General features: G+C 38.9%; 2 protein-coding genes across 6 annotated transcripts in view; one reads left to right on the top strand and one right to left on the bottom strand.

Annotated features, from left to right (window-relative positions):
- cyth3a (cytohesin 3a) overlaps positions 1 to 23,637 on the top strand; it is a 28,200-nt gene extending 4,563 nt beyond the window's left edge. The window contains exons 2-13 of the mRNA XM_052571279.1: positions 2,427 to 2,509; positions 2,660 to 2,724; positions 15,564 to 15,630; positions 15,742 to 15,860; positions 16,791 to 16,871; positions 17,826 to 17,938; positions 18,859 to 19,007; positions 19,117 to 19,228; positions 19,617 to 19,693; positions 20,522 to 20,593; positions 20,730 to 20,884; positions 21,904 to 23,637. Coding sequence (XP_052427239.1) covers positions 2,427 to 2,509; positions 2,660 to 2,724; positions 15,564 to 15,630; positions 15,742 to 15,860; positions 16,791 to 16,871; positions 17,826 to 17,938; positions 18,859 to 19,007; positions 19,117 to 19,228; positions 19,617 to 19,693; positions 20,522 to 20,593; positions 20,730 to 20,884; positions 21,904 to 21,976 — 1,166 coding nt within the window. The 3' untranslated portion in view covers positions 21,977 to 23,637. The remainder of the gene's footprint in view (positions 1 to 2,426; positions 2,510 to 2,659; positions 2,725 to 15,563; positions 15,631 to 15,741; positions 15,861 to 16,790; positions 16,872 to 17,825; positions 17,939 to 18,858; positions 19,008 to 19,116; positions 19,229 to 19,616; positions 19,694 to 20,521; positions 20,594 to 20,729; positions 20,885 to 21,903) is intronic.
- An 891-nt stretch (positions 23,638 to 24,528) lies between these two features.
- Positions 24,529 to 25,629, bottom strand: part of LOC127969374 (ubiquitin carboxyl-terminal hydrolase 42) — a 30,245-nt gene continuing 29,144 nt past the window's right edge. For all 5 annotated transcript variants that reach the window (XR_008156256.1, XM_052571264.1, XM_052571268.1 and 2 more), the window contains exon 19: positions 24,529 to 25,614. The gene's annotated coding sequence lies outside the window, so the exon portion shown is untranslated. The remainder of the gene's footprint in view (positions 25,615 to 25,629) is intronic.

Here is a 25,629-nt window from a genome sequence, read left to right as displayed (position 1 = left end):
TGTATATTTTCAAATGTAATTTATTCCTGTGATGGTAAAACAGCAGCAAAACAATTTTCAGCAGCTATAACTCAGGCTTCAGTGTGACCCTTCACATGATCCTTAAAAAGTATTCTTATATGCTGATTTGGTGTTTAAAAAACATTTGTTATTATTTTCAGGACTTATTCAGGATTTTTTAATGAATAGAATGTGTTTTTTTTATTAAACATAATGTGTCCTTGCTGAATAAAACTATTTAAAAAATCTCACTCAACCCTCATTTTTTTACTTTTTTTAAAAGGTGGTAAATTGGTACTTTTTTTATTGGAATATCCTTGCAAAAAAGGTCCAGGTTTGTTGGTTTTACAATAGTTGACTGTTACCTTCATTTGAACAAAACGCACCCCAAAACTGGGAATATAAAAGCAGATGTTGGGGTGTGTTGTGGTATATCCCATCTGTTTCTTAGCTAATACTATTATTTGCTAAATAAACACATTCCGTGGGGCTTTACGAGGATAAAGACAATCACACACTGATCAGAAAGCAACTTTGTTCTCTTTTGAACAGAAATAAGCTCTGCCCATTCCATCTGTCTGACTGGTTGGCTTTAACGTTGTCATATATTAATTATCATGATTGACAGATACATTAACTCAGCACTGAAGATGTGCAATGGACCAACATATACAGTAGCCCACATAAGCCTGTATAGATGCTTTATGCACTGTTATCATGTTTGGATAAGTTAGTGACACATCTGTGTTTGCAGCAGACTTCCTGTGTTGTGGGCCCTAGTCTGAGTGTGTGGTTAATATCAATGGGTAAGCCTGTGGAATTAGAGCAGCTGGCAGCCCATGCAACTATTGAGAATAAGGATAAGATATAGTTAGAGGGATTGAGGCCAGTGTGTAGATTAAAGAGGGTGTTTGAGACCAGGATGCAGTGTTTACTGCAAACCCTTTAATATCTGTATGCACACCCAGAATGTCAACATATCCAACTCATCTTTTCCCACAAGTATATATGCAATTTCAGTTGAATTTTGTCTAATTTAGGCTATACTGAATTTAAAGACCCCTCTGCAGCTGTAATAGTTTCTAAGCAAAGTGTCACTCATGCTGATGGAATGAAGCTTAGAAATTGACAGTTTTGCATGCAGTCAACATTCCTTTTTCCCACAAGACGGGGTGCAAGGTGTTGATGTCATCACTAGCCACAGATGTTTTTAGTGTTCTTTATTTTTCCTTATATATTTTTTTTTTTAATTAAGCATTAACAGTTTTTATGAATAAAATGGAAAGCAACTTGGTAATATTATTAACAGCCAATCAGTGCAATATCTTGATGAAGACAAACTAATTTTCACAATGAGCCTCAGGCCATTGTGGCTTCATTTCATGAGAAGGGGATATACTTCTGTTCTACTGATTTTTTTGCCAGTTCCACAGGCAAGTTAGAGGCACAGAATGTTCATATCTTGAAGGAATATTCTATTTTTACCCCATTTTTTCCATACTAGTTACATTTGACCATACCCAGACCCTATTGCGTAATAAACAAATGGCTCCTCATTAAGATTTAGTATGACTTTTATATAATAATAAAAGATCACGGCGCTCAATATAAAAGCTCTGAATGACTGCAATGAATCACCCTATAATGTTATTGTTAAGGTTGAACCCTGATTCATGCACTCATTCTCAACTTCCTCTCCATTGTCATAAGGCAGAACCAGACAACCACCGGAAATTCCCTCGTGTACCTCTTATTAGCCCATCCCTTGTCTAATCCTGGTGCGCCTAAGGTGCAATTACATAATGTACTAATTTACAAAGAGGACCTCATCCAAAACACGGGGAATACTTGTGAAAGTTTTGAAAAATGATGAAGTCAGTTCAGGAGATTTTGATCCTTTGTGACTTAATTAAACATCTAAAATGTCTACAAATGTGTTATATAATGCCCACAGAGGTGTTTGTGATTTTCAATACATGTTTTCTTTACTGTAACCTTAACTGGCACCTTAATGTTGTAAAGTTGGATCAGCTTATATTCTCGTATTTATGTGCAGCATGACTTGGATCATGGAAGGTCAAGTTGTCTTGAACATTCAGAGTCATACAGTAGGAGTCCTGAAGGAATTACATAAAATACTCCGTTTTCATCCTAAAAGAAAAGCTTCTTTCTTGAGCACTAGGTTGACAATATTCATTTAAATAACATTATTTATAAAGATAAATGTGGTCTTTAATTATTATTATTATTATTATTATTATTATTATTGTCTTAGCACTTAAGGATTTGAGTTTAGGTCAGCAATATAGCTGTTTTGACAAATGATAAAGTATATAGCTTCTTTGGATGTCTTGTAGAATCTCTTTTTTCTTGGTTATTATTATTAGATGATGAACCATTTTAATGTCACATTTGTTTCTCAACAGTGCCTGAAGATCTCTCATTTGAAGAGAGAGATGAACTGTCGAACATTAGACGGAGGAAAAAAGAGCTGCTAGATGACATTGAGGTATCTGCTTTAATGCAGCCATTACCATTTAGAATCATTGTTCGTCAATACACTGCATGCATTTTAAGAATATTAAGGCAGATTATCAATACACTTAATTTTTCTTCAGTGATATAACTTAAGTAACCACTTTTTCTGTTATTCTTGCAGCGGTTAAAGTTTGAGATCTCAGAAGTCATGACAGAGATCGAACATTTAACGTGTGTCAGAGAGACGTATGTTTCTTTTTGTTTAACAGATTACAACCCTTTGTTTAACATTTGGATAATATTAGTTCCCTGTCAAGGGAACTTCAAATTACGTCCTCTTAGGGGACACTATGGGGAACACCTCGTCGTGAACCGTGTCTGAAGCATACTTTGAAAAACGGCAACATGTTGGCCAGCGACAGCCTCTGACGTCACTACCAGCGCGAATATAAAACGCGCCCGTAGGACCCGTCACTTATCTTCTTCATCTTCATTGATCGTTTTGTTTGAAGCGTGCATCTGAGAAACGACCGAAACGGTAAGAGCGATCTATTATTGTTATCATGGCATCCACAAGCAAGGTGTTTAAACAGTGTGTGCATCCATGTCATTGTAATTTGACACCTGATGACACACACACTCTTTGCGTCTCTTGTTTGGGCGAAGAGCACGTGCGCGATGTCCTTGAGGGGGCAATCTGCCGTGCACTGCGAGCGTTTTTCTGTGAAAAAGCTCCGCTCTCATTTGTCTCTCTTTTCGAGGACAGAGGGACAGCCATCTGGTTCCCGCATCTCAGGACCCGCCGTTGCCGAGGCACGGAGGAGGATGAGCTCGTGGTGATCACAGGTGGTTCTCGCTGAGGAGTGTAGAGAGGGACTTTCAACGAGAGTGAACTTCAGGAGGAAAATGCGATGTCATTAAGCCATTCTGATACTGAAGTTAGTGCTCTGCTGGGTTCTACCCAGAAAGAGCAGGAGATGTCTGAGAGTGGCGAAGAAGCTGAGGCTGAGCCTTCTTAATCCTCCTGCCCTGCATATGGGGAGCTGTTAGAGGTTATGGATCACGCCACGGCAAAATTAGAGTTGCCATGGATGCGTGCCAGAAAGGTAACGTCACGAGGTCGCCTTGATGAGCGTTATTTGTCTGACCATAGCCCTCCAGCCCAGGTAAGCCGTCCATTCTTGCCTGACTTACATGCTGAAGTCGAAAAGGAATGGAAGAGGCCGTTTTCCTCTTGCATCCAACGGTTTCAGCATACGAGTTATGCTAATATCGAGGGCATGCACGAAAATGGCTATGAGAGGATGCCCCCTGTAGAAGAGACGCTGGCTAGCTATCTCTCTGACTATCATCCTCTCTTAAATCTCCCTCTTTGCCATCTAAACCCCTCCAGGATACATCCCGCTTAATGGTAAATCATACACAGCAGCAGGTCAGGCTGTGGACTCGTTGCATACAATGGCAGGGCTTCAGGCTTACCAGGCTGACCTGCTGAAGGACCTGGATACAGGCGAGGCAAGGGCACGCTCAGCTGCCTTTAAATCCTTCATTCCACGAAGGTCCAGGTCCGAGCCCGAACAACAAAGGGGTCCTGGCCCATCTCGATCTGAGGATCGAAGATGGGCGCAGAAGGCTAGTGTCGCAGCTCGCGCTCCTCCCCCGTCTAAGGGCAAGAGGAATCGTGGGTCACGAAGAGGTAAGCAGGGTCTGAGGGATGTGATTCAGATGAGACAGCGTCCTCGTCCGGATCGGAGCGATACGCAGGAGTTACTCACTTCCTTTGGATGTTTTTAACTTCTGTTTTTATTCTCCCATGCCTAATTCCTCTGTAGCCACCAGCTCTCCACCTGATCGAGGTTAGGTGGAAAGTTTCTCACATAACAGTCTCCTATCCTGGACCGATGACGTTTTTGGTGGTTCTATATTCATAGATATTCACCTTATACACCTCAAGCATTACTTCCCTCAACATGAGGGGCTGTGTGGACGTACTGTGGTTGTCAGCTAGTAGGCCTCACCAGGCCGCCCTGGAGCTGAGTTCCAAATTACTTTCAGTTTCCACTTAAGGTGGTTATCTGGTAACAGGTAGTAGGCCTCTCTAGGCCTCTCTGTAGGTGAACTCCCACATATTGTGGTTATCAGGTAGTAGGCTTCACCAGGCCTTTCTGAAGGTGAGCTCCCACATACTGTGTGTTTCCACTAAGTAGCATGGTTTTTCAGGTAGTAGGCCCCTCAAGGGCTCTCTGTAAGCGAGCTCCCATGTTTTGTGGTTGTCAGGTAGTAGGCCTCACCAGGCCTCCCTGGAGTTGAGTTCCAAATTACTTTCAGTTTCCACTTAAGGTGGTATATCCCTTTAAAGGAATCTTTTGTGATTCCAAGCCTTCAGCTCTACCCAGGGCCAAGGCCCTACAGGTAAGTTGGATATGTAGCTTAGGCCTTTGGCCATAAGGGATAATGTCATAGACAGCCGTCGAACCGTCCCAGGGGCGACTCTCGGTGAAATGGTAGAGTTGGTACTTAGTGTTTGCCATGATTCTGGCCTGCACTCCCCTCAGTATGGCGGTGTAAGGGAAACAGGTCAATTTAGCTCAAAGGGAATCATTTAAGATTTTAAAGGGAATTTGAACAGAATCACTGTTTCACGGCTGTTCACGGAGACGCGCCTGCGGTTCAGTGAACGAGCCGTTTAACATCAAATCTGTGCTGGATACTAATATCCAAACTATATTGAAAACACTATCAATTAGCACAGTAACAAGATCGGCAGCTTAAGACATTAACTTGTAAGCACAAAACACAAGATACTTCTCTTTTCAATATGAATAAGGCTTTATTAGATAAATCTAAGACATATAAACTAATCTAACACATAAACGCACGCACACACACATTCACACAAGTTGCAGGAAGGTCGAAAGTTGATATGAGTTTAAGAGAATGGAAATATGGAATCCCAAGTTTACAGCAATACGTTAAATTGCATAGACATGAACAACCATCAATCACGTAATTAGCGCTCGCATTGAGCTCCTCAATGGGGTTAAAATTATATTAGATACACCAGCACAACAAATATCTGGGAATACGTTGCCTTCGTTTGCTGTGAGAGGGACTCCAGTTGAAAGGGGTATCCCGGTGTCGCTGATTGGCTGGAAGTTCAGTAGTGGCTGAAGTGACGTCTTGGGAAAGCCCGTGGTTGGGCGTTGGCTGAAAGTGCAGAGTCGTGTTCGCTGGTTGAAGTTGACTGGACGTTACAAAACTTAACTCAGAACACGAAACTCTCAAACGGAAAAGAAAAGAAATAAAGTTTGACGAGACTAGGTTGTTTTCTTTCTCATCGTGGCATAGTAGCAGCAGGCAGGCACGCGCTCAAAGAACATTGATGACTAACCGCATGGCTAGATGCTAAAAGCTAAAGCTAGGTAGCAAAGCTACAAGCTAAAAGCTAAGAGCAGGCATGACTGATAGCACAAGCAATGCTAGACTAAAAGCCGACATGGCTAATAGCAGCAGCTAGACTAGAACTAAAAGCAGACTAAAAAACAAGGCATGACTGATGTCCAAGCAATGCTAGAACTAAAAGCCGACATGGCTAATAGCAGCAGCTAGACTAGAACTAAAAAGCAAGATTTAATCGTGTCCAAAGTTTTTAAACTTCCTTGTTGGCCACCCCTCAAATGTTGCCTTGACCAATCAGATATGGTCCTGGGGTCTGGGGTATCATAAATCATTGTTTATCTTACCAAGCATGTGGTTCTTGCCTCACAGGGTCTAATTTTGGACATGATTCCTATAACATGATTATGATATATTTTACAAATAAATGATTGTCAGGACAATATCAAGCAAGAAAATGCGATTATTTGAATACTAGACATGACTAGGTATCCTATAGTTATCAAAAGACATACACAATAAGTGATTATACATGATAGTCAAATGTGTGGGTTACACGTAAATGAATATGGAGTTAAGCAATGGAATGATTCATTCATAAGTCTTTTTTGAGTTCATTCTGGTCCATATATAATGTATAAAAAGCAGTTTCTTTGCCATTCTCTGGCAAAGGGACTTTTCTGTGAAGACAAAGGTTTAAAGCCCTTCCCCCTTAGGAATTTCAGTCTGGTTTCACTGGCTGGGGGGGGGGGGGGGTCAATGCAAGTATTTAACTTGATCTCCTGGGTTTACATGTGATGTCCAGCGTCATTCCAATCACGAACAATAAATTTGACAATCTCTTCTTCGAATTAAAATTGTCAATAATTGCTATATTGGTGTTAATGTTGAAAGCTGTTGTGTGAACAAGTTGGTTGGTTGGTTATCTTGCTTGGTTCTTGTGGCACTAGAACTGATTTATGACTTTATGACCTGAGGAATTCAGCTCATGTTTCAATGCACACAGCTCTGATAGACTCTTTGATTTGTCTGATTTGACTCATTTCTGCTACATATATCCCCCTTTCGATCGGCGAGGTGTTTAGGTGAAGACATCGTCGATCGCTGGAGAAACAAAGGCAGAAGAAGCAGACAAACACAGCAAACAGCAAGACAACACCTCCATGACAGTTACTGTACTGGTGCAGGCATCAGGCTATTTAGGTACACGTGGTTAAGTTCAATTAGTCAATGTAGTTTAGCACATTGAGGATAGTTTAGATCGTCTTGGAAATTGTTTTTATTTTGATTCATCAATCAAATTTGTGGTTAACTTTGTTTGGTTCTTCTAGGTTGTCTTACTTTACATGTTTACCATTAGTTTTCTAGTAATTTCATTTTTAATTCAATGAATTGACCTATCATGCATGGAGCTCTCTGGCTTCCATTCAGTTTAGAGTGGCTGGCGGATATTAGGTGTTGCGAGTCAATCCTAATATCAGACCTTCGACCCTCGCAGGGTGTCTAGGCGTTTCACCTACTCAGGAAAGAGGGGAAGGAGAAGGATAGGTAAAAGAAGAACAAAACAAAACAAGGCTGCTGTGGGTTTTCCTAGCATGTGTTACAACTACTATTGAGCTAGGATGTCAGGTGCAGCTAGTGTGTCATGAACCTTAACTTAGTGTCAGGTGTTCTACCTATTGTGAGGATGGCTGCACGTTTCTTCATGGTGGGTATGTGTAACTTTGTTATGCTAAAAGTTGGATATTCTACCTGTGGGAAGAATATGTTTGTTGACTGTGTTATCAGTAGATGTGTTTACCTCTGGGTGTAGGTAATGTTGTGTGTTACTGGTGTAGTGCATGTGTGGTCAGATCTGTTCAAGTCTGTGTTGTCTCCCCCTTTTTCTAGCATGTCACTGAAGACTGGCTCTCTGCATCCTTGGCTTGGATGAGGGCGTGTCCATGGTCTAATGAGGGGTCAGTCCAGCAAGGCAGGAAGTTCTTTGGCAGACAGTCGGAGGCAGTTTGGCATGGCTGTGTGAAGCTGAGTTGCAAAACTTGTCTCCTATGTTGCATTCTTCTTGTGATGCCTTCTGGCTGTAGCAGACTTTCTGACCTTCTGTGCTCTGGTGGTTGCTGTTGCACAGACAGGGAATTTGGAACTTGGAGTTGGAGTTCATTTGACAGTTTGTTAGTGACTGAGGTGATGTCCTTTAGTACCTCAGATTTTTCATCAACAGTTGGCCATTAAAGACTTGTTCATTCTGGGTTGTTGTTGAACAGGTGCTTGTCATCTCTGATGCGGTGCACCAGGTGATCACCGGCCTTCCGTTCTGTCGCTGGTCACAGCGAGCATGACTCAACTTTGTGGTCACCTGCATGTAAATTGTCTTGAAGGAACTCTCTTAGTTGTTCCATGACTTGTTCCGTGTCTTCTAATGGTAAGCGGTTATGTTCTTGTGCATACTCAGCACTGTGCATGTCTGAGTGGTGCTGAGGTGGGTTTTGTTGTCGCTTACCCACACGAGTTGCTCTTGGATGAGTCAGGTGATTACCTTTGGATATCTGGTTAGGTTTCCAGATGTTATCCTTTTGGTTTCTTGAGAAGCGTGGCTGGTCCCATGGATTTTTCCAGCAGTTGGGCTGAAAGCGGTCGTGGATATGGGCGTCACGTTCTCTGTGCTCTTGATGGAAGACTCTGGTGTTGTGATGCCACTGGGTGTCGTCCAGTGCAAGGCTTGAGTCTTTGTTGACAGAGTTCAAGAGTGTGGATGTTTTGTTACCTTTCTTTGAGGCCAACTTCTGCTTGTTATAGGCCTTCTGTGTTAGGTCACGCAACTGTTGGATGGTCATGGAGTTCGGACAGGCCATGACACCTAGATGGTGACTGACTCCAGGGTGCAGATTCTTTAGGAAGAGGGTTTTGAAGTTCACATCCTCTTCAAGGTCAGAGTTGTTGTGTGCACCAAAGTAGGATTGTCGGAGTCGGTTGTAGTAAGCTTGTGGAGTCTCTTGACGACCTTGTTTGGTTTCCAAGGCAGTTAACAGTCCATGTTCAGACTCTGGGTCTGTAAACTCTTTAATCAGGACCTCACGAAGTCGCTGGTAGTTTGACTTGGTTTGACTGGGCTGTCGATCTAGAAAGTTTCGTACCTCGGAACTGGACGTGGCTCTAAGGAGGTATAACCAGTCTCTGTCAGTCACATGAGGTCTCACTTCCAGGTGAAATTCGATATCTCGCAGGTAAGCTTGGATGTCGGGGCTCTCTGTGGAGTCCGGGTTGAACCTGCTGATGTTTTCAGACAGCTTGTTGAGGTCTTTGATTGTCATCCCGTGTGCAGCTTCAAGGTATTGGACGGGAGGTTTTCTTTCGTTGGCAGGAAAGGGTTGTGTGGCGAAGGCAGGTGAGGTTTTGGGTTGTGGCCCTTCGCTCCTTTCGTCACATGCCAGTTCTTGGACGTGGGACTCTGCTCTGCTCAGCAGTGATGAGGCTAAGAGAGGTTTCTCTTTCCTTGGCTCTTGTTTGTGCTTGTAAGCATTTTGGAGTTCTTTTCTGACCATGTAGAGCTCATCGTTGGTATCGTCTAGTTGTTGGGTCAGATTGTCCGTTTCAGTTCTGTACCTTTCAAGGTGGTCTTTCAAAGCACTGATTTCAGAGTTCTTGTTTCTGATGTCTATCTTGGCTTTCTCTAGTAGCTGTTCGGCATACTGGAGTCTGTTTACCAGGTCTTTCTGAGCAGCCGTTGTATGTTGCTGGTCGAGCTGAGCTGCTGCCAGGGCTGCTAGGAGCTTCATAACTTGTTCTGTTGTATCCTGCTCCCTCTCGCTGGGTGCTTTGAGTTGATTTTGAACTTTCACTTCCAGCTTGTCTATGCGATGTTGAGCATGTGTCAGCTCCTCTTGAAGGTGGGTGATGTGCTTGTCGCTCAGTTTCAGCTGGGTTGTGAAGGCATAGCTTAGTGAGCTCGTGATCTTGACTAGCTCCTCGTGGTTGTTGTTCTGGCTTGAATCTTGTGTCAGGAATCTTCTCAGGATTAGGATTATTATTAAAAATAATAACAGTTCAAATGTCTTTGGAGTGAGGCTGTCTGTTATGCCTCTCAGCCAAATGTTCACATCTTCCCCATGGGAAATGGGGTCTGCAGTCTGCGGCATGTTGGCACGCTGGGGAGAAGAGAGACTGACACAGATCTGTGTGGAGTAAAAGCCTATGTGTGGTGGGACAACTAAGTGTTGTATCAGTGATTGTGAACCACTAGTGAAATGTGGTGATGACTGTGTTGGTCTCAGGGTGTCTAAGTAGACTAGAGATGCGAAGACTTTGTCACTCTAATGAGGAAGAGGAAAAGAGAGACAGAGGTGAAAAACAAATTCAAATGACAAGCAAAATTTCTGTTTTTCAAATGAGGAAAAAAATTTTTTTCAATTAAATGTTATCAAAAACATAAACAATATTATTATATTTCTTGCTTTGGACAAAAGAATACAATAATAATTCTGATATCTCTTTTCTTAGTCTGACAGGATTGACACCGTACACCTTTCAGTTGGACCGCTCACCAGGGAGTCAGCGAGGCGACAGTTGCTCAACACGTATCTCTATTAAATTGATCTCAACGTTGGATGAGATGCTAAAACTTGGATTGCGTTTCCAAATGTAGGGAGGTTAGGAAGAACAAATGAGAGGATGATTACAATCAAATTCATAAGGATGATTCGTCGTCTTTGGCACGATTGTGTATTTACTTCACTTAGAATTGATTGATGGTTCTTACATGTCCTACAAATGTAAAAAGAGAAGAGGAAAGTAAAGGAGAGAGAGGACGGAGATGGTAAGTCTCAGTAGCGGTTATCTCAACTACAAGGAGAGCGTTGTGTTAGTTGCTGCACAACTAATCAAACAAAATAAACTTTAAGTGAAAGAGGGTTGTCTTTCTAATTTATTTGAACTCGTAGTGAGGGATAACAATGTCTCCTTTTGGGGCTCAGGTTTGTCGTTCCCAGGCTAGGATACACAAAAGAAATGGTAAGAAATAGGAAAATTAAAAAATTAATAAATGGGCAAAATATGCAAACATGAAATTAAAAAAAGGAAATCAATACGTAAAACAATAGTGGTTAAGTGTATAACCAAAATAGGAAGAGGGGTAAAACGCATTCAAATAATTAAAGGTCTGAATAGCATATATTCAGATGGGTAATAAATAAATTAGGAAAAATAAGTTTACTTAAACTTCCAAAGTTCAAGGCTTATTCATTCCTAAAATAATAAGACCCAAAAGAGAATACTAGAAATAAAAGATCATATGAAATTATCTGATAGGGAAATTTTAAATGCTTCCAAATAAATGTAATGTTTCAATTAAATTTCAATTTGACAATTAATAATTGTGAATCAGTATTTCCCTTTCTAGTAAAATGAAAATAAGTGGTCTAGTGAGAAAAGAGAGCGATAGAAAGAAAGAGACTAACAAGTGTTAGTTAAGGCGAGACACTGCAGGCAAAAACAATGTTTTTTCAAGCACCTGTCAATTTTGAGATTTTGGGCTTTTTGGTTTTTCATAAAGTGCTTTTTCAAACTAGTGGAAGGAAAACATCCAAAAGACACTGTTAAGTGTTTCTTTTATAGCACTTTATCTGTTTGTGTCAATAGATTTCAATTACAATACATATTTTTAAAGGCCGTTTTCTCAAAATGAGTTTTTTCTTCAACACTGAGCCATAAATCTCAACTTCAGTAGCACGTACACACACCAAACTTGACATTTTTATTCCTGTCTGTATTCTGAAGATTTTTACAGAGGGATTTGTTCATATATATTTTACCTGATTATATACAACATTTTATTCCCCCCAAAATTGTGAAAATATATTGTTTTCTGGCTGTTCAAAGTATTTTCTGAATTATGGAGTGACAAAAAAAGATAACAGGAATTCCCTCTGTAAAAACATTTGATTCTAATATGTCAAAAAAATTAAACAAAAAATGTGAAACTGACTTCATCTAGTGTTCAGATTTTTGTACTAGAAATGTATGCAAATTAGCACATATTTCATTAAAGAATGCCTCATTTGCATATTTAAACATAACATTTTTGAAAACTTGTAATACAAAAAATGTTTGCAATAATCAATGTAATCAATCAACTGGGTAATTAAGGTGATAACTATTAGATATTTTTTTTTCCCTATTCACCTGCAGTGTCTCGCCTTAAGATGTTTAAAATGGTTAAATCACGTCAGCGTTGCCCAAACACACATTATTCTACCACTGGATGGTAATGCTAACGGCTAACCTTTGAGGCTAGTGGCTTTAGTATAGACTTCAATGTAAATGCAATGGTTTCGTTAGCTTAGCGACACCGCAGAGTTTGTGCGCTGCGCGTGCACAGTTCAGAGTTGCTCCGGAAGTACGTTAGGCTTCCGGGTCACGGTCGTCACTATGGCAACCAAAACACATTCTAGTGGATCAGCACATGAATCGTTGCATTGTTGCAAATACAGTTAAGCATGTTACATGAAATGTCGGCTCATTTCAACACTGTACAAATAACAACACCGCCTTTCAGTTGGTTTTGCGATGTGGCACTTAAACTCTCAGCTTGTATAGAGTTAAATTTATCTTAATTCAAATAGCAGCTTCCTGCTGTAGTTATTATATCAATCTCAGCTATTTGATTCTCCGTGCCAGTTTTTCTGGACACAAACATAAAAGTTTTCCTTCGCTGTTGGTACACAGTTAAAATTTACTTGATCAAGCTTTTAAAACACTCCCATTCAAATTACTCTCGGACACACGCAGTGTTACGCGAGATTGCATTCACTTTGTGAACGGATACAAATGGGCAAACATTGTTCTCTAATGTTCAACGTTAATTTAGGGGAGTAGAATATCAAAATTGATTCGGCAGTGGAACACGCACTGGCAATCAAACTATATGAAATATGAATACGGGGACTTTGATAAATAGATTGAGGAACCCGCTCAAAACTATTCTTTATTCACCGATTTATATCCCTTTTGAAACACTAACAGTTTAGCTCCGTTCAGCAAACAGTGACTGAGATAGCGTTTGAGACACTGGAACACGCAGTGAAATCAAATCAGCTATAAAACAAGGCATTACACAAATGAGGAACACGCTCAATTTCTACCTTATTGTACGATCTCAGATGTTTACTTTTAAGTTCACTTACTGCTGTTAACAAAGGGGAGACGGACTCGAGTTAAAGTCTCCTCTAGCTCCTTTCATTCAAGCGGGAGGGCGCGCGCTGCTTACGTCACGCAAACACACACACATACTCAGGTCTCGGAAGCTTTTCATCCGTCATTCCTTTAGCAAAATCAAAGATTAAATAACTTGGTTTATGCTCACAATTTAGGTTAAACTGCCCGCATATTCTCCACCAAAACTGTAAGGGAAACAGGTCAATTTAGCTCAAAGGGAATCATTTAAGATTTTAAAGGGAATTTGAACAGAATCACTGTTTCACGGCTGTTCACGGAGACGCGCCTGCGGTTCAGTGAACGAGCCGTTTAACATCAAATCTGTGCTGGATACTAATATCCAAACTATAGTGAAAACACTATCAATTAGCACAGTAACAAGATCGGCAGCTTAAGACATTAACTTGTAAGCACAAAACACAAGATACTTCTCTTTTCAATATGAATAAGGCTTTATTAGATAAATCTAAGACATATAAACTAATCTAACACATAAACGCACGCACACACACATTCACACAAGTTGCAGGAAGGTCGAAAGTTGATATGAGTTTAAGAGAATGGAAATATGGAATCCCAAGTTTACAGCAATACGTTAAATTGCATAGACATGAACAACCATCAATCACGTAATTAGCGCTCGCATTGAGCTCCTCAATGGGGTTAAAATTATATTAGATACACCAGCACAACAAATATCTGGGAATACGTTGCCTTCGTTTGCTGTGAGAGGGACTCCAGTTGAAAGGGGTATCCCGGTGTCGCTGATTGGCTGGAAGTTCAGTAGTGGCTGAAGTGACGTCTTGGGAAAGCCCGTGGTTGGGCGTTGGCTGAAAGTGCAGAGTCGTGTTCGCTGGTTGAAGTTGACTGGACGTTACAAAACTTAACTCAGAACACGAAACTCTCAAACGGAAAAGAAAAGAAATAAAGTTTGACGAGACTAGGTTGTTTTCTTTCTCATCGTGGCATAGTAGCAGCAGGCAGGCACGCGCTCAAAGAACATTGATGACTAACCGCATGGCTAGATGCTAAAAGCTAAAGCTAGGTAGCAAAGCTACAAGCTAAAAGCTAAGAGCAGGCATGACTGATAGCACAAGCAATGCTAGACTAAAAGCCGACATGGCTAATAGCAGCAGCTAGACTAGAACTAAAAGCAGACTAAAAAACAAGGCATGACTGATGTCCAAGCAATGCTAGAACTAAAAGCCGACATGGCTAATAGCAGCAGCTAGACTAGAACTAAAAAGCAAGATTTAATCGTGTCCAAAGTTTTTAAACTTCCTTGTTGGCCACCCCTCAAATGTTGCCTTGACCAATCAGATATGGTCCTGGGGTCTGGGGTATCATAAATCATTGTTTATCTTACCAAGCATGTGGTTCTTGCCTCACAGGGTCTAATTTTGGACATGATTCCTATAACATGATTATGATATATTTTACAAATAAATGATTGTCAGGACAATATCAAGCAAGAAAATGCGATTATTTGAATACTAGACATGACTAGGTATCCTATAGTTATCAAAAGACATACACAATAAGTGATTATACATGATAGTCAAATGTGTGGGTTACACGTAAATGAATATGGAGTTAAGCAATGGAATGATTCATTCATAAGTCTTTTTTGAGTTCATTCTGGTCCATATATAATGTATAAAAAGCAGTTTCTTTGCCATTCTCTGGCAAAGGGACTTTTCTGTGAAGACAAAGGTTTAAAGCCCTTCCCCCTTAGGAATTTCAGTCTGGTTTCACTGGCTGGGGGGGGGGGGGGGGGTCAATGCAAGTATTTAACTTGATCTCCTGGGTTTACATGTGATGTCCAGCGTCATTCCAATCACGAACAATAAATTTGACAATCTCTTCTTCGAATTAAAATTGTCAATAATTGCTATATTGGTGTTAATGTTGAAAGCTGTTGTGTGAACAAGTTGGTTGGTTGGTTATCTTGCTTGGTTCTTGTGGCACTAGAACTGATTTATGACTTTATGACCTGAGGAATTCAGCTCATGTTTCAATGCACACAGCTCTGATAGACTCTTTGATTTGTCTGATTTGACTCATTTCTGCTACAGCGGCCTGGATATACTGTTCCCCATAGTGTCCCCTAAGAGGACGCAGTTCGATGTTCCCTTGACAGGGAACGTCTCAGGTTACGAATGTAACCATGGTTCCCTGAGAGGGAACGAGATACTGCGTCCTCTAGCTCCCTGCCATGCTTCGGGCGCAAGCTTCACGAAGCATATGCGCGTATTTATAGTCGCGCTGGTAGTGACGTCAGAGGCTGTCGCCGGCCAACACGTTGGCGTTTTTCAAAGTATGCTTCAGGCACGGGTCACAACGAGGTGTTCCACATAGTGTCCCCTAAGAGGACGCAGTGTCTCGTTCCCTCTCAGGGAACCATGGTTACATTCGTAACCTGAGACGTTCATATTTGTTATTTTAAAAGAGAACTTTTTTTGTTTTTCGCCACATTACAGCAAAAGCACTCAGAGGAACAAGCAGATTGCTGTCGGAAGAAAGAAATTCAATATGGATCCTAAAAAGGTATTATTGTTTTGATTTCTTTATTCACCATACCATATATAAAATAATGTCCACGGTCATGTGTTACATTGAGCCTAAGCAAACATCATGAAGTGGGTAACATCCTTGCAGGGAATCCAATTTCTTTTGGAGAATGATCTTCTGCAGCACACACCTGAGGACATCGCACAGTTTCTCTATAAAGGCGAAGGCTTAAACAAAACTGTCATAGGAGATTATTTAGGGGAACGGTAAGTCACATCACTCTCATTCACATAGCAAGACCAGTCTTGATATCTTTGCAAAATATATGTGCGTTGTCAGATAAGATCCCGCTCTCTCTGGAAATGACTTCCTCATTTGTAACAGCTGAAAATGACCACAAGTTTCCAAAACAATATTTAGCATATCACCCAGACTGCATGAAGGCGCCTCATCTCACCCTTACCGACAGGATTAGATATAAAACGTTATAATTGCCACCCAGTGCTACACCTATCAATATCAAGACAAATGAAAGTGTAATTGTAATTGTAAAGGTCTGAAAAACTTTAGTTGCTCAGCACTGTCCCATGATGCATGTTTACAAAAAAAGAGACTAAGCTTGATCTACAGTGTAATAGTTGTCAGATATAAAAATAGCCTTGTCTACTTAGGCATCCTGTCCAAGTTGATAAATGTTATCTTGACTATCCTAGCCTGAAGATCAATTGTACAGTCATCCATTTGATTTGGTACTAGAAAATGTGGTTATGGATAATACATAGCTATTCCTGTTAATTATATTTACGAGGAAGAGCTGGAAGCTGTAATCATTGTGTCTCTTATTAAAAGAGTTTGGAGATGTGGTTCTATCTTAGCTTGTGTAATCAGGCATGCTGTGATACATCATTTCATTACACTTTATGTTCATATCTCTGTTTTATAAGACCCTTGTATGTATTCAAATGATAGTTTTTATGTCTATACACCAAACGTGATCTTAAATGATTGTTCTTGTGTGAAACCCTGTTGTAGAAAACTGAACAAATGAACAGTGACTGACTCTATAGTGTATAAAGCCTGCACAATTTTTTGATTGACCTCTGCTAAAATGAGTGCATGTATCTCTGGAGATGGAGCCTAGAGCGAATGAGGAAATAACTATTGCTGATTAAACCTTATTTTCCCATTATTTTTAGAGATGACTTCAACATTAAGGTTTTGCAGGCCTTTGTGGAGCTTCATGAGTTTGCTGATCTCAATCTGGTGCAAGCATTGAGGTGAGATAGATGTTTTCTTCACCATTCATTATATAACAATAAACACCACTATATGCAAATGGAATAATAAGAAATGTCATTAAGCTGTAGTATTTGTATATCTAGAAATTAGCAGAAATGTCCATTTTCAAAGATCACTAACAATTTCAATACTTTTTGCCCAGCTAACAACAAAATAATGTTTTGCTAACATTCCTGTACGTTATGAAAATGTTATTTCTGAATATTCTCTGAATGTTCAGAATCGACAGTTTTTGAAATGTTTTAAAATAGTTTTTTCTTGGTTAGAGAAACCATTAAGGTAATGTTCCATTTTATCATTTTGCAAAATTTACTAAGTGGTAAAATGTAATTTAAGATCAGGTAACCTTAAATTAATCATCCCAGTGGTCCTATTGCCATTTGCCGAAAGTCATCCGCTCCCGGTAAAAAATAACTAATCAGAGCTACGGTCCGTAACTTTGTTTGTGTTCAAAATGTAGAAAAATGTATATAATAAGCGAGTACACCATGAATCCATTTTCCAAACCGTGTTTTTAGCTTGTCCTGAATCACTAGGGTGCACCTATAATAAGTGTTTATATTCGGACTATTTTAGATTGCCTCGGGGGTACCGCGGCGGAGTAACCCAGTACCTTTGTGATTCTTCATAGACATAAACAGAGAGAAGTAGTTCCGGCTACGATGTTCTTCTGCAAGACGCAAGCAGTTCTGTTTATTAACCGCTAGAGCCTCAAAAGTTCCCTACCGCAGCTTTAAACTAAAAAATCTAATGGGGGAAAATGTTTAGTCATAGAAACATAATGTGAGTGACGTAAGCCATTCACTGTCTTTGCAACACTCTGTTACTTACGCTATTAAAATAAAATCATACATACTAATTTATTCCCTCAGACAAAGGTCCATCAAGTAACCATTATAATTTTAAGTGTCATTCCCTTTTCTCCCTGGCAGGCAGTTTTTGTGGAGTTTCAGACTTCCTGGTGAAGCACAGAAAATTGATCGAATGATGGAGGCCTTTGCTACTCGATATTGTCAGTGTAACCCAGGTGTCTTTCAGTCCACAGGTATGACTTTTTTCAGTAGTGACTTCTACCTGAACCCTTCTTTGTGTCCTATAAAACCCCATCATATGCCTAAAGCTCTCATTCAGCATTAAAGGGATAGTTCACCAAAAAATGTAGACTTTGGAACACAAATTAAGATTTTTTTTTAATGAAATCCGAGAGCTTTCTGACTTTGCGTAGACAGCAACGCAACTACCACTTTCAAGGCCCATAATGGTAGTAAGGACATTGTTAAAACAGTCCATGTGACATCAGTGGTTCAACCTTAATTCTATGAAGCTATGAGAATTTGTGCGTTCACGAGAGTACCACAATGTTTGCGTATGGTGCTGCTGACGCAGGAGTCACGTGGACTATTTTGACGATGTCCTTATTACCTTTCTGGGCCTTGAACTTGGTAGTTGCATAATGGAATGTTTGGAATGACATGAGGGTGGGTAATTAATGATAGAATTTTTATTTTTGCATGCTGGGCAGTGTCTCTCGAATTACAGCACACTTGGAGTATCTGTAGGAAATCTGGTCCTCTGAGGGCTGAGCTTTATAACTGCAGGGATAAATAGCGGAGATGTTGGCACACACTGTTACTAGAGACTGTATAAAATGCAGCAACCCAGAAATGGACTAAAGACACTGTGCTAAAACAAAGCGCAAGGGAATAATTATTTATTCATAAACAGAGTCTGCAAATGTCCAAAGCATTAATATCCTTCTTTCAGCATGGAGTCATACATAAAGATGAAGAAAGATTAAAAACTGGCCTGTATCTTGCATCAAACTCTTTGCTTTCAAAATGTATCATTTAGAAGTCAACTAATAAAACATTAAAATGAGAAAACATAGAATCGAATGCTTAAATTTTATTTGCCATTCTGGACCTGCAGAGCTGAGTGACCGATCCAAGTTTCTGCTCTCCACAGACACGTGCTATGTTCTCTCGTTCTCCGTCATCATGCTCAACACCAGCTTGCACAATCCTAATGTCAGAGACAAGCCCACGGTGGAAAGGTTCATAACCATGAATCGGGGCATCAACGAGGGAGGAGATCTGCCTGAGGAGCTGCTCAGAGTGAGTCTCTGTGTCATACTGTGATGGAGAGAGCTGCACACTCATCACTAAGTTATGTTTGTAATGCTAAAATATGCATGTGCATATTGCGTTTTTTTCTTCTTCATAGAATTTATATGAAAGCATTAAGAATGAACCTTTCAAAATTCCTGAAGACGATGGGAATGATCTAACTCACACATTCTTTAATCCGGACAGAGAGGGATGGCTGCTAAAACTAGGTGTGTATATCTATCTGTGTGAATGCCTGTCCATCTGCTCCTGTATCTAGCGTTCTTTCACAGTTTGAAACCCATGAGTTTCCTCTTATAGACTGGATTTAATATGGTATTATCCAGCATCTTACTCAATAACTATTTTACATTATGGCTCACACAGCAGATTTGTTACTGTGACATCATTCAAAGTAATTAAAGAGCTTTTAAAAGATTTTTCAAGTGTTGATCCGGATTAAATAGATAATGCTGTTATTGGCAGAACATTAAAGCTTTTTTTTTTTTTTTTGTAGTTTAATTTTTTTTATGATTCTTTAACCATTAAATGGATTTTGGAACTACAGTAATTCTGTGTCATGCAGTGCTTTGTTATTGTCTGTTATTTGAATTGTAGGGGGAAGAGTAAAGACCTGGAAGAGGAGGTGGTTCATTCTGACAGATAACTGTCTGTATTACTTTGAATATACAACAGTAAGTACAACTGCTCCATATGTCCTGTTTGGGCAATACACAGACTTAAGATTCATCTATAAAATGCATTGATGATAGCTAGTAAGATATAGGTTAAAGGAAGTCACATAGAAGAGGAAGTGAGGGAAAAAAAGAGTAAGCAAACAGCCAAGAACACAAGCAGACACAAGTACTTCTTACCAGCTTCACATTTACAATAAAGAAACACTCCGTGTAATGACTTGACGAGTACTTTCTTTCATCTATTGACGTATTTCTGAAGTTTTGGTGGAACTTTGAACCACAATTAGCTATTTGTTAGTTTCAGCTGGTATAAAGAGAGGAACATTTTCAGTTTAGAGCTTTTGATTGGACAAAAATGTGTGTAGTGCATCAGTAAGCACATGTTAAATGGGTACACATGCTAAAAATGAATATTGTGAGTGTTTATGAGTACACTAGAATATACATATATATATATATATATATATATATATATATATATATTAATGTATATATATATATATATATATATATATATATGTGACCTCAAGTGAATGCACTTGGATTAAAACCCAAAACACACTCCCTGTTACAACTTCCCCGCTGTGTCATCTCATCAGCAAAGTGGAAGGAAATAATGCATTTTTTCCCTAGTCGTGTGCCAGATTTAGATTAAGAGACAGACAGTAGTTGCTTAATGTGCACATAGTTAGTTCCCCTCACTTTTCTATGTCCCCATCATGTATTTCCCGTTAAAGGAAACATATTGCGGATTAAGACTAAGACTAATTGCTTTAATACGAAATAAACATAGTGGATTAATGTCTGTTACTCATATGTTCACAGGACAAGGAGCCTCGGGGGATCATTCCACTGGAGAATCTTAGTATAAGAGAGGTGGAGGAACCAAGAAAATCAGTATGTTTACTACTTCAAGCTCTCAGTTAAATTATAATCTGTAGTCCGTCTTTAAGAAGAATCCTACATTTAGTTATCCTAAGTTAGTCATCAAGAAATGAAGTTAAAGGGACCGTTTCATGCTTCAAACTTTCAGAATTGCTTTGAGCTCTACAACCCCGGTCATAAGGGACAGGTAATTAAGGCATGCAAGACAGAGTCTGATGGGAAGGTGGTGGAGGGGAATCACGTGGTTTACAGAATATCCGCACCCACGCCGGAGGAGAAAGAAGAGTGGATCAAATCCATCAAGTAAGGCTTCACCGTGTCAGCCCTCATTATTCTCTTCTCAGATAACCGATGTGTGCTGGTTGTAGGTCACACACACACACACAGATGCTCAGAAAGGAACATTGGCTTCTCTTATCATAGAACATCGCCATTGTGCTGATAATATGAAGCGAGAGTTTCCAGTGTTTCAGACCTTTGCTGTGCACTGCAAAGAAATATCTAATTAGATATTAAGATTTGTTTTCAGATAATATATCTTGAATTTATTTATAGTGTGTATGGTTTTTTTAAAGCACAATTCTAACCAAATTCGGTGAGGTTTTTACTTTAAAAAATACAACTGAACAGAGTGGATGCTAAAATCAATAATTCTTCTTCAAACTGAAAAAAATCTTAGGATCACAATTTGGTTTAAATGTAATCATTTTATTTATGTTTTTACTGGAAAACAGGATAAAATATCATAGTGTGGTGCCTATATAAACCTCACACTTTAGGGCTGACAAGACTATAATGAATTCTGAGTGACCCACATCCTCTGAAGGTTAAATGGTCTTCCCTAAAGACAAATCAGCATTTATCACTGGAGAAAGGGAAGCCAAAGACCGCTTAGTCTCTTACTGTTAACCCATGACTCTGACTTTGTTTTCCTGCCTAAAACAGACTTGATTTAACTGAAATGGAATACATATGTTCGGGTCTTATATAGGTCTCTGAAAACCATTTGTGTACAGTTGTTAAAAAAAACTGGCACTGTAGGCGTCTATGTAAGTGTCTAGTTAACACATGTCCTCTGACTCAGCTGGAATTGTGGAACTGCTCTGTGGTCAGTTTAGTCTGGAGTTTTACATCAAAAGCTGCCTCAGCATGTCCTGTGGGACTGCCAAAAACTCTGTGCCACCCAACCCCTACATAAAAGAACCCTGAATCGTTTTATAATCAGGTCGACTGCTTCCAGAAAATACTGTTATTGTTTTATGTGTGTGTATATTTTTATGCTGTGATTGTACAGTTTCTGTTTTATTGTTGTTATCCTACAGGGCAAGCATTAGCAGGGATCCTTTCTATGACATGTTGGCTACTAGGAAACGGCGAGTGGCCACTAAAAAGTGAGCCATAGACCTTTCGAGTTCGGGCTTAATAATCACTCTTCAAGTGGAAACCTTCACATGAGATCCCGGACGTTGCAAGAGGCGACAAACAGAGACATGAGCTCTCTGAGGATAAAGAAGGACAAGATTTTAAAAAATGATGGGGTCTGTAGGTCCTGATGTAATGTAAGGGATGTGTACTAAATATTTCTCTCCAAATGGATTGTATGGGGGAAACATTATGGTGATAATGCAATTATATGCTGAATGTGTGTTTGTAAGAAAGAACTTTGCTTTAAGAGTGATGAATGATTCGGCTATGCTACAGTATCTGCTTAATTTCATGTGAAAATCTGCATTAATTTCGGTCTATTATAGAGTAAGTAGCGCCGCCTGCTGCTTACAACAGTAACTGCTATCGCAAATTTCCAGGTAATGTTATGGAGATGTTCTCAAGTCAAAATCCAAATTTAAGCTCTGGTAATGTTTAGATGTGGATGAAATCTATATAAAATATACCAGACTGCTGGTGATGTAAATTCATAAGTAGTCTATGGATACAGAAAATAGATCGATATGGCAGGGATCCATGCTGAATAATTTTAGTGCTATATGGTAATTCAACTATTGTCTTAATTGCATCAGTAGTTTTAAATGACTTTATTTTGTCAGTTGTGACTTTATTATGTGTCTTATCATTTTAATCCAAATCAGCCGGACTGGTTGCATTAATTGGAAGAAAAATTATTAATACTATATTTATTATGTTTCTAAGGTCCTTGATAGGCCTAGTATTATATAAAATACTGTAAAAATCAATTTCTGACGTTCTCTTAATATGCTAATATTATATGATGACTTTTTAAGAATGCAAACTCTATACTCTACACACATTTGTATTCACCTTTTTATTTAAATGGTTGCTAATCTAAGTGTTTTGTTGTATTTATGTAATAATGACAATGTTAACTGAACCTAATTTTTTTTTACCATTTTTACAAAACACACACACACACACACACACAAATAATATCACAAAAGCCATAATTATTTTTTTATTATTTGAACTATTTTAGAAACTCCATGGATCTGAAATGGATGTATATGCAATTTTTGTATACAGCTATTCAGCTGAGATATTTTAAGTGAAGGCTGTATAGCTCTGTAAACATGAAACTCATTATTTCTCATAGTTTATTGCAAAGTGTAATGGAAATACTCATAGATACACTGCGAAAAGATTAATCAATATGATTTAAATTAACCACAGTCCACTGTCATTACTGTGCAGTTCCATGTAGGACAGCAATACTAATCATAGTGAAATATAGAGAATACGATTTATGACAAATTCATCAAACAATGAGGCCCTCTTTTCTAGGTTCACCAGTTAAGACGGACAAAACCATAGCGATGCACAACCAAACTCAGCTTAAAATCGAATACCTGCATAATTTCATTTAAAGTTTTAGGATATTACTATTATAGTTAATATAAATAAAAAAATGTCACTATTATTCTGCTCAACATTTCTATGGTAAATATGCAGCATGCTCTGAAGACTGTATTTCCGAACCCTGTGTGTGTCAGTAAATAGTAATTCAGATATCTCGGATGAAACAGATTTGTCATTACTGTCAATGAAGCCTTTGGCACTGACCTAATAAAACATTTTTATGTTGAGATTCTGCAAAGATTTGACTTCATTAAGGACACAGAGAAGTGAGCTTTCTGTCCTGTCCTCATCTCACTGTAACAGGTATCACTGCAGGCCTCCACCCCAATTTTACTCTACTACCTAATTGTGGCTCTTCCCACTTTTAAGTTTCCAGGCTACAGTGCATATCCTGTACTTGGAAAAATGAGGTGGTGTACAGAAATGGTAAATGCTGTAATTATACCATTGTTTTTTTTCTCTCTCTCTCTCTCTCCAAGCAACATTCAGTGTCCTCTACTAATATTTGTATAGTTAGTAAACAGGAGCCAATGGACTGGAAAATGTTGTTACCGTTTATCCTTTCATTTATTCACTCACAAAAATGGCACCCTCAATCACAGCCAAAGGAATAATAAATATTTTCTTCAACCTATTTTTGTCGAGATAAGCGTTCTGAGTCTTTTTGAAGAACGTGGCAAGGGATGCCATCATTTTACATCTATAAATCACTAAACGAACCATTTTTCTCAAATTAATAACAGATCCCAATATTAGCTGAGGGAATTAATTATTTTTTCCCCTTTTTTTCCTCATGTACTTAGGGAGCCATGTTGCATTAGTAATAAAAAAAAGTTGAAGTATTTTGAATGTTATTGCTTTGCAAGTACTGTGCACTCTAGTCTAGTAATTAATAATTTCTGCAGTTCTACATTAAGCCGCTTTTCATTATGTTTTTTGTTTTTTTTTGTCGTATTTTAGATGTAAATAAATGACCATTACAGCATGGTTTGCTGGTGTATAGGGCAAAGGCAAATTAAAGTCTGTCTTAAGCTGTTACGATTACTGAAATATAGCTGAAACTATAAGTGCTGCACTTTGACATCAACTAAGATATTTTTCACAGAACAAAACAAATCTCACAAGTCATTCTTTATATGTAAAAAGGAAACCCCGCCCTTTACAAAACCAAACACTTCCCATCTTCACATAAGTTCATTCACTCCAACAAAACTTTGTAAACATAGTGAGAGAAAAATTACAATTTCAGACATTAAGGCCGTTTCCTCTCACTCAACATATTGTACACTGTATACATTTTCTTTGACATGCTACAGTAAAATGAAGCTGAATAACCATTTTCATGTCCGTTTCATTTTGCTGAAGAAGAAAAAAAAAAAAAAGTTGACAAATGTTCAGAGAACATGGTCTACATTACGAGTGGCTTTACAGAAAGTGTCTCTATTGAACTCCTGATACAGGACCAAAAACAAACAACTGATAGTACAGTTCAACTTAAATTCACAGTATTATCTTGTCTAAAATCAAAGTGGATTCAAGAAAACTAAACAATGAGAATTAAAAACAAAAAAGATGCAATGAACTTGCATTCTAGATAGGTTTGAGGAATTTCAGAGAGAGTAATACAGTGAGATGCTAAAAAGAGAGGTACAAGAGACAGCAAAGCAAACATCTTATGTCCTCAAGTGTGTCCAGGTTAACTGTGATGTAAGTGCACATGTAGCATTAGCAAAGGCTGCTCCTTTGAGACCGTTCTCTCAACCGATATGTGAAAATGGTGACATCATAACTTGAAGCCAAGAGACAAGCAGTCTTTCTCCGCCGATGCAGCATATAAATGTTCTTTTCGTTCCCAAGTTCGATTCCTTAAAGGGAGCGCTTGTCTCATCTTCACAAGTGAGAAAATCCTGAGTCTGTATGTCTGAGCAGCAATTCTGATGTTAAGCTCCAGGCTTTTGTTTTAATCGCATATATTAACTTCATATAGAATTCTTTTTTTTTCCATGATCAAAAGTTCATTTATGTACAGTGTACTTAAAAATCCATAGCCTTAAAAATAAAGAAAAACGAAAAAGACAAAATAATGAAACTTTAAAAATCATCTCGTGGTAAAAATACAATATGTTCTAAATGTTAAGCACCATGTCAGGGACTGTAGCTGTAGATTTTGTTTTTCACATGCTTGCATGGGAGGTTTTCAGAGTCTTCAAATAAAGAGA

Source organism: Carassius gibelio, chromosome B12, assembly GCF_023724105.1.
Source record: "Carassius gibelio isolate Cgi1373 ecotype wild population from Czech Republic chromosome B12, carGib1.2-hapl.c, whole genome shotgun sequence".
Taxonomy (NCBI): domain Eukaryota; kingdom Metazoa; phylum Chordata; class Actinopteri; order Cypriniformes; family Cyprinidae; genus Carassius; species Carassius gibelio.
The sequence above is the reverse complement of the archived record's forward strand: the minus strand, read 5'-3'. Positions and strand labels throughout refer to the sequence as shown.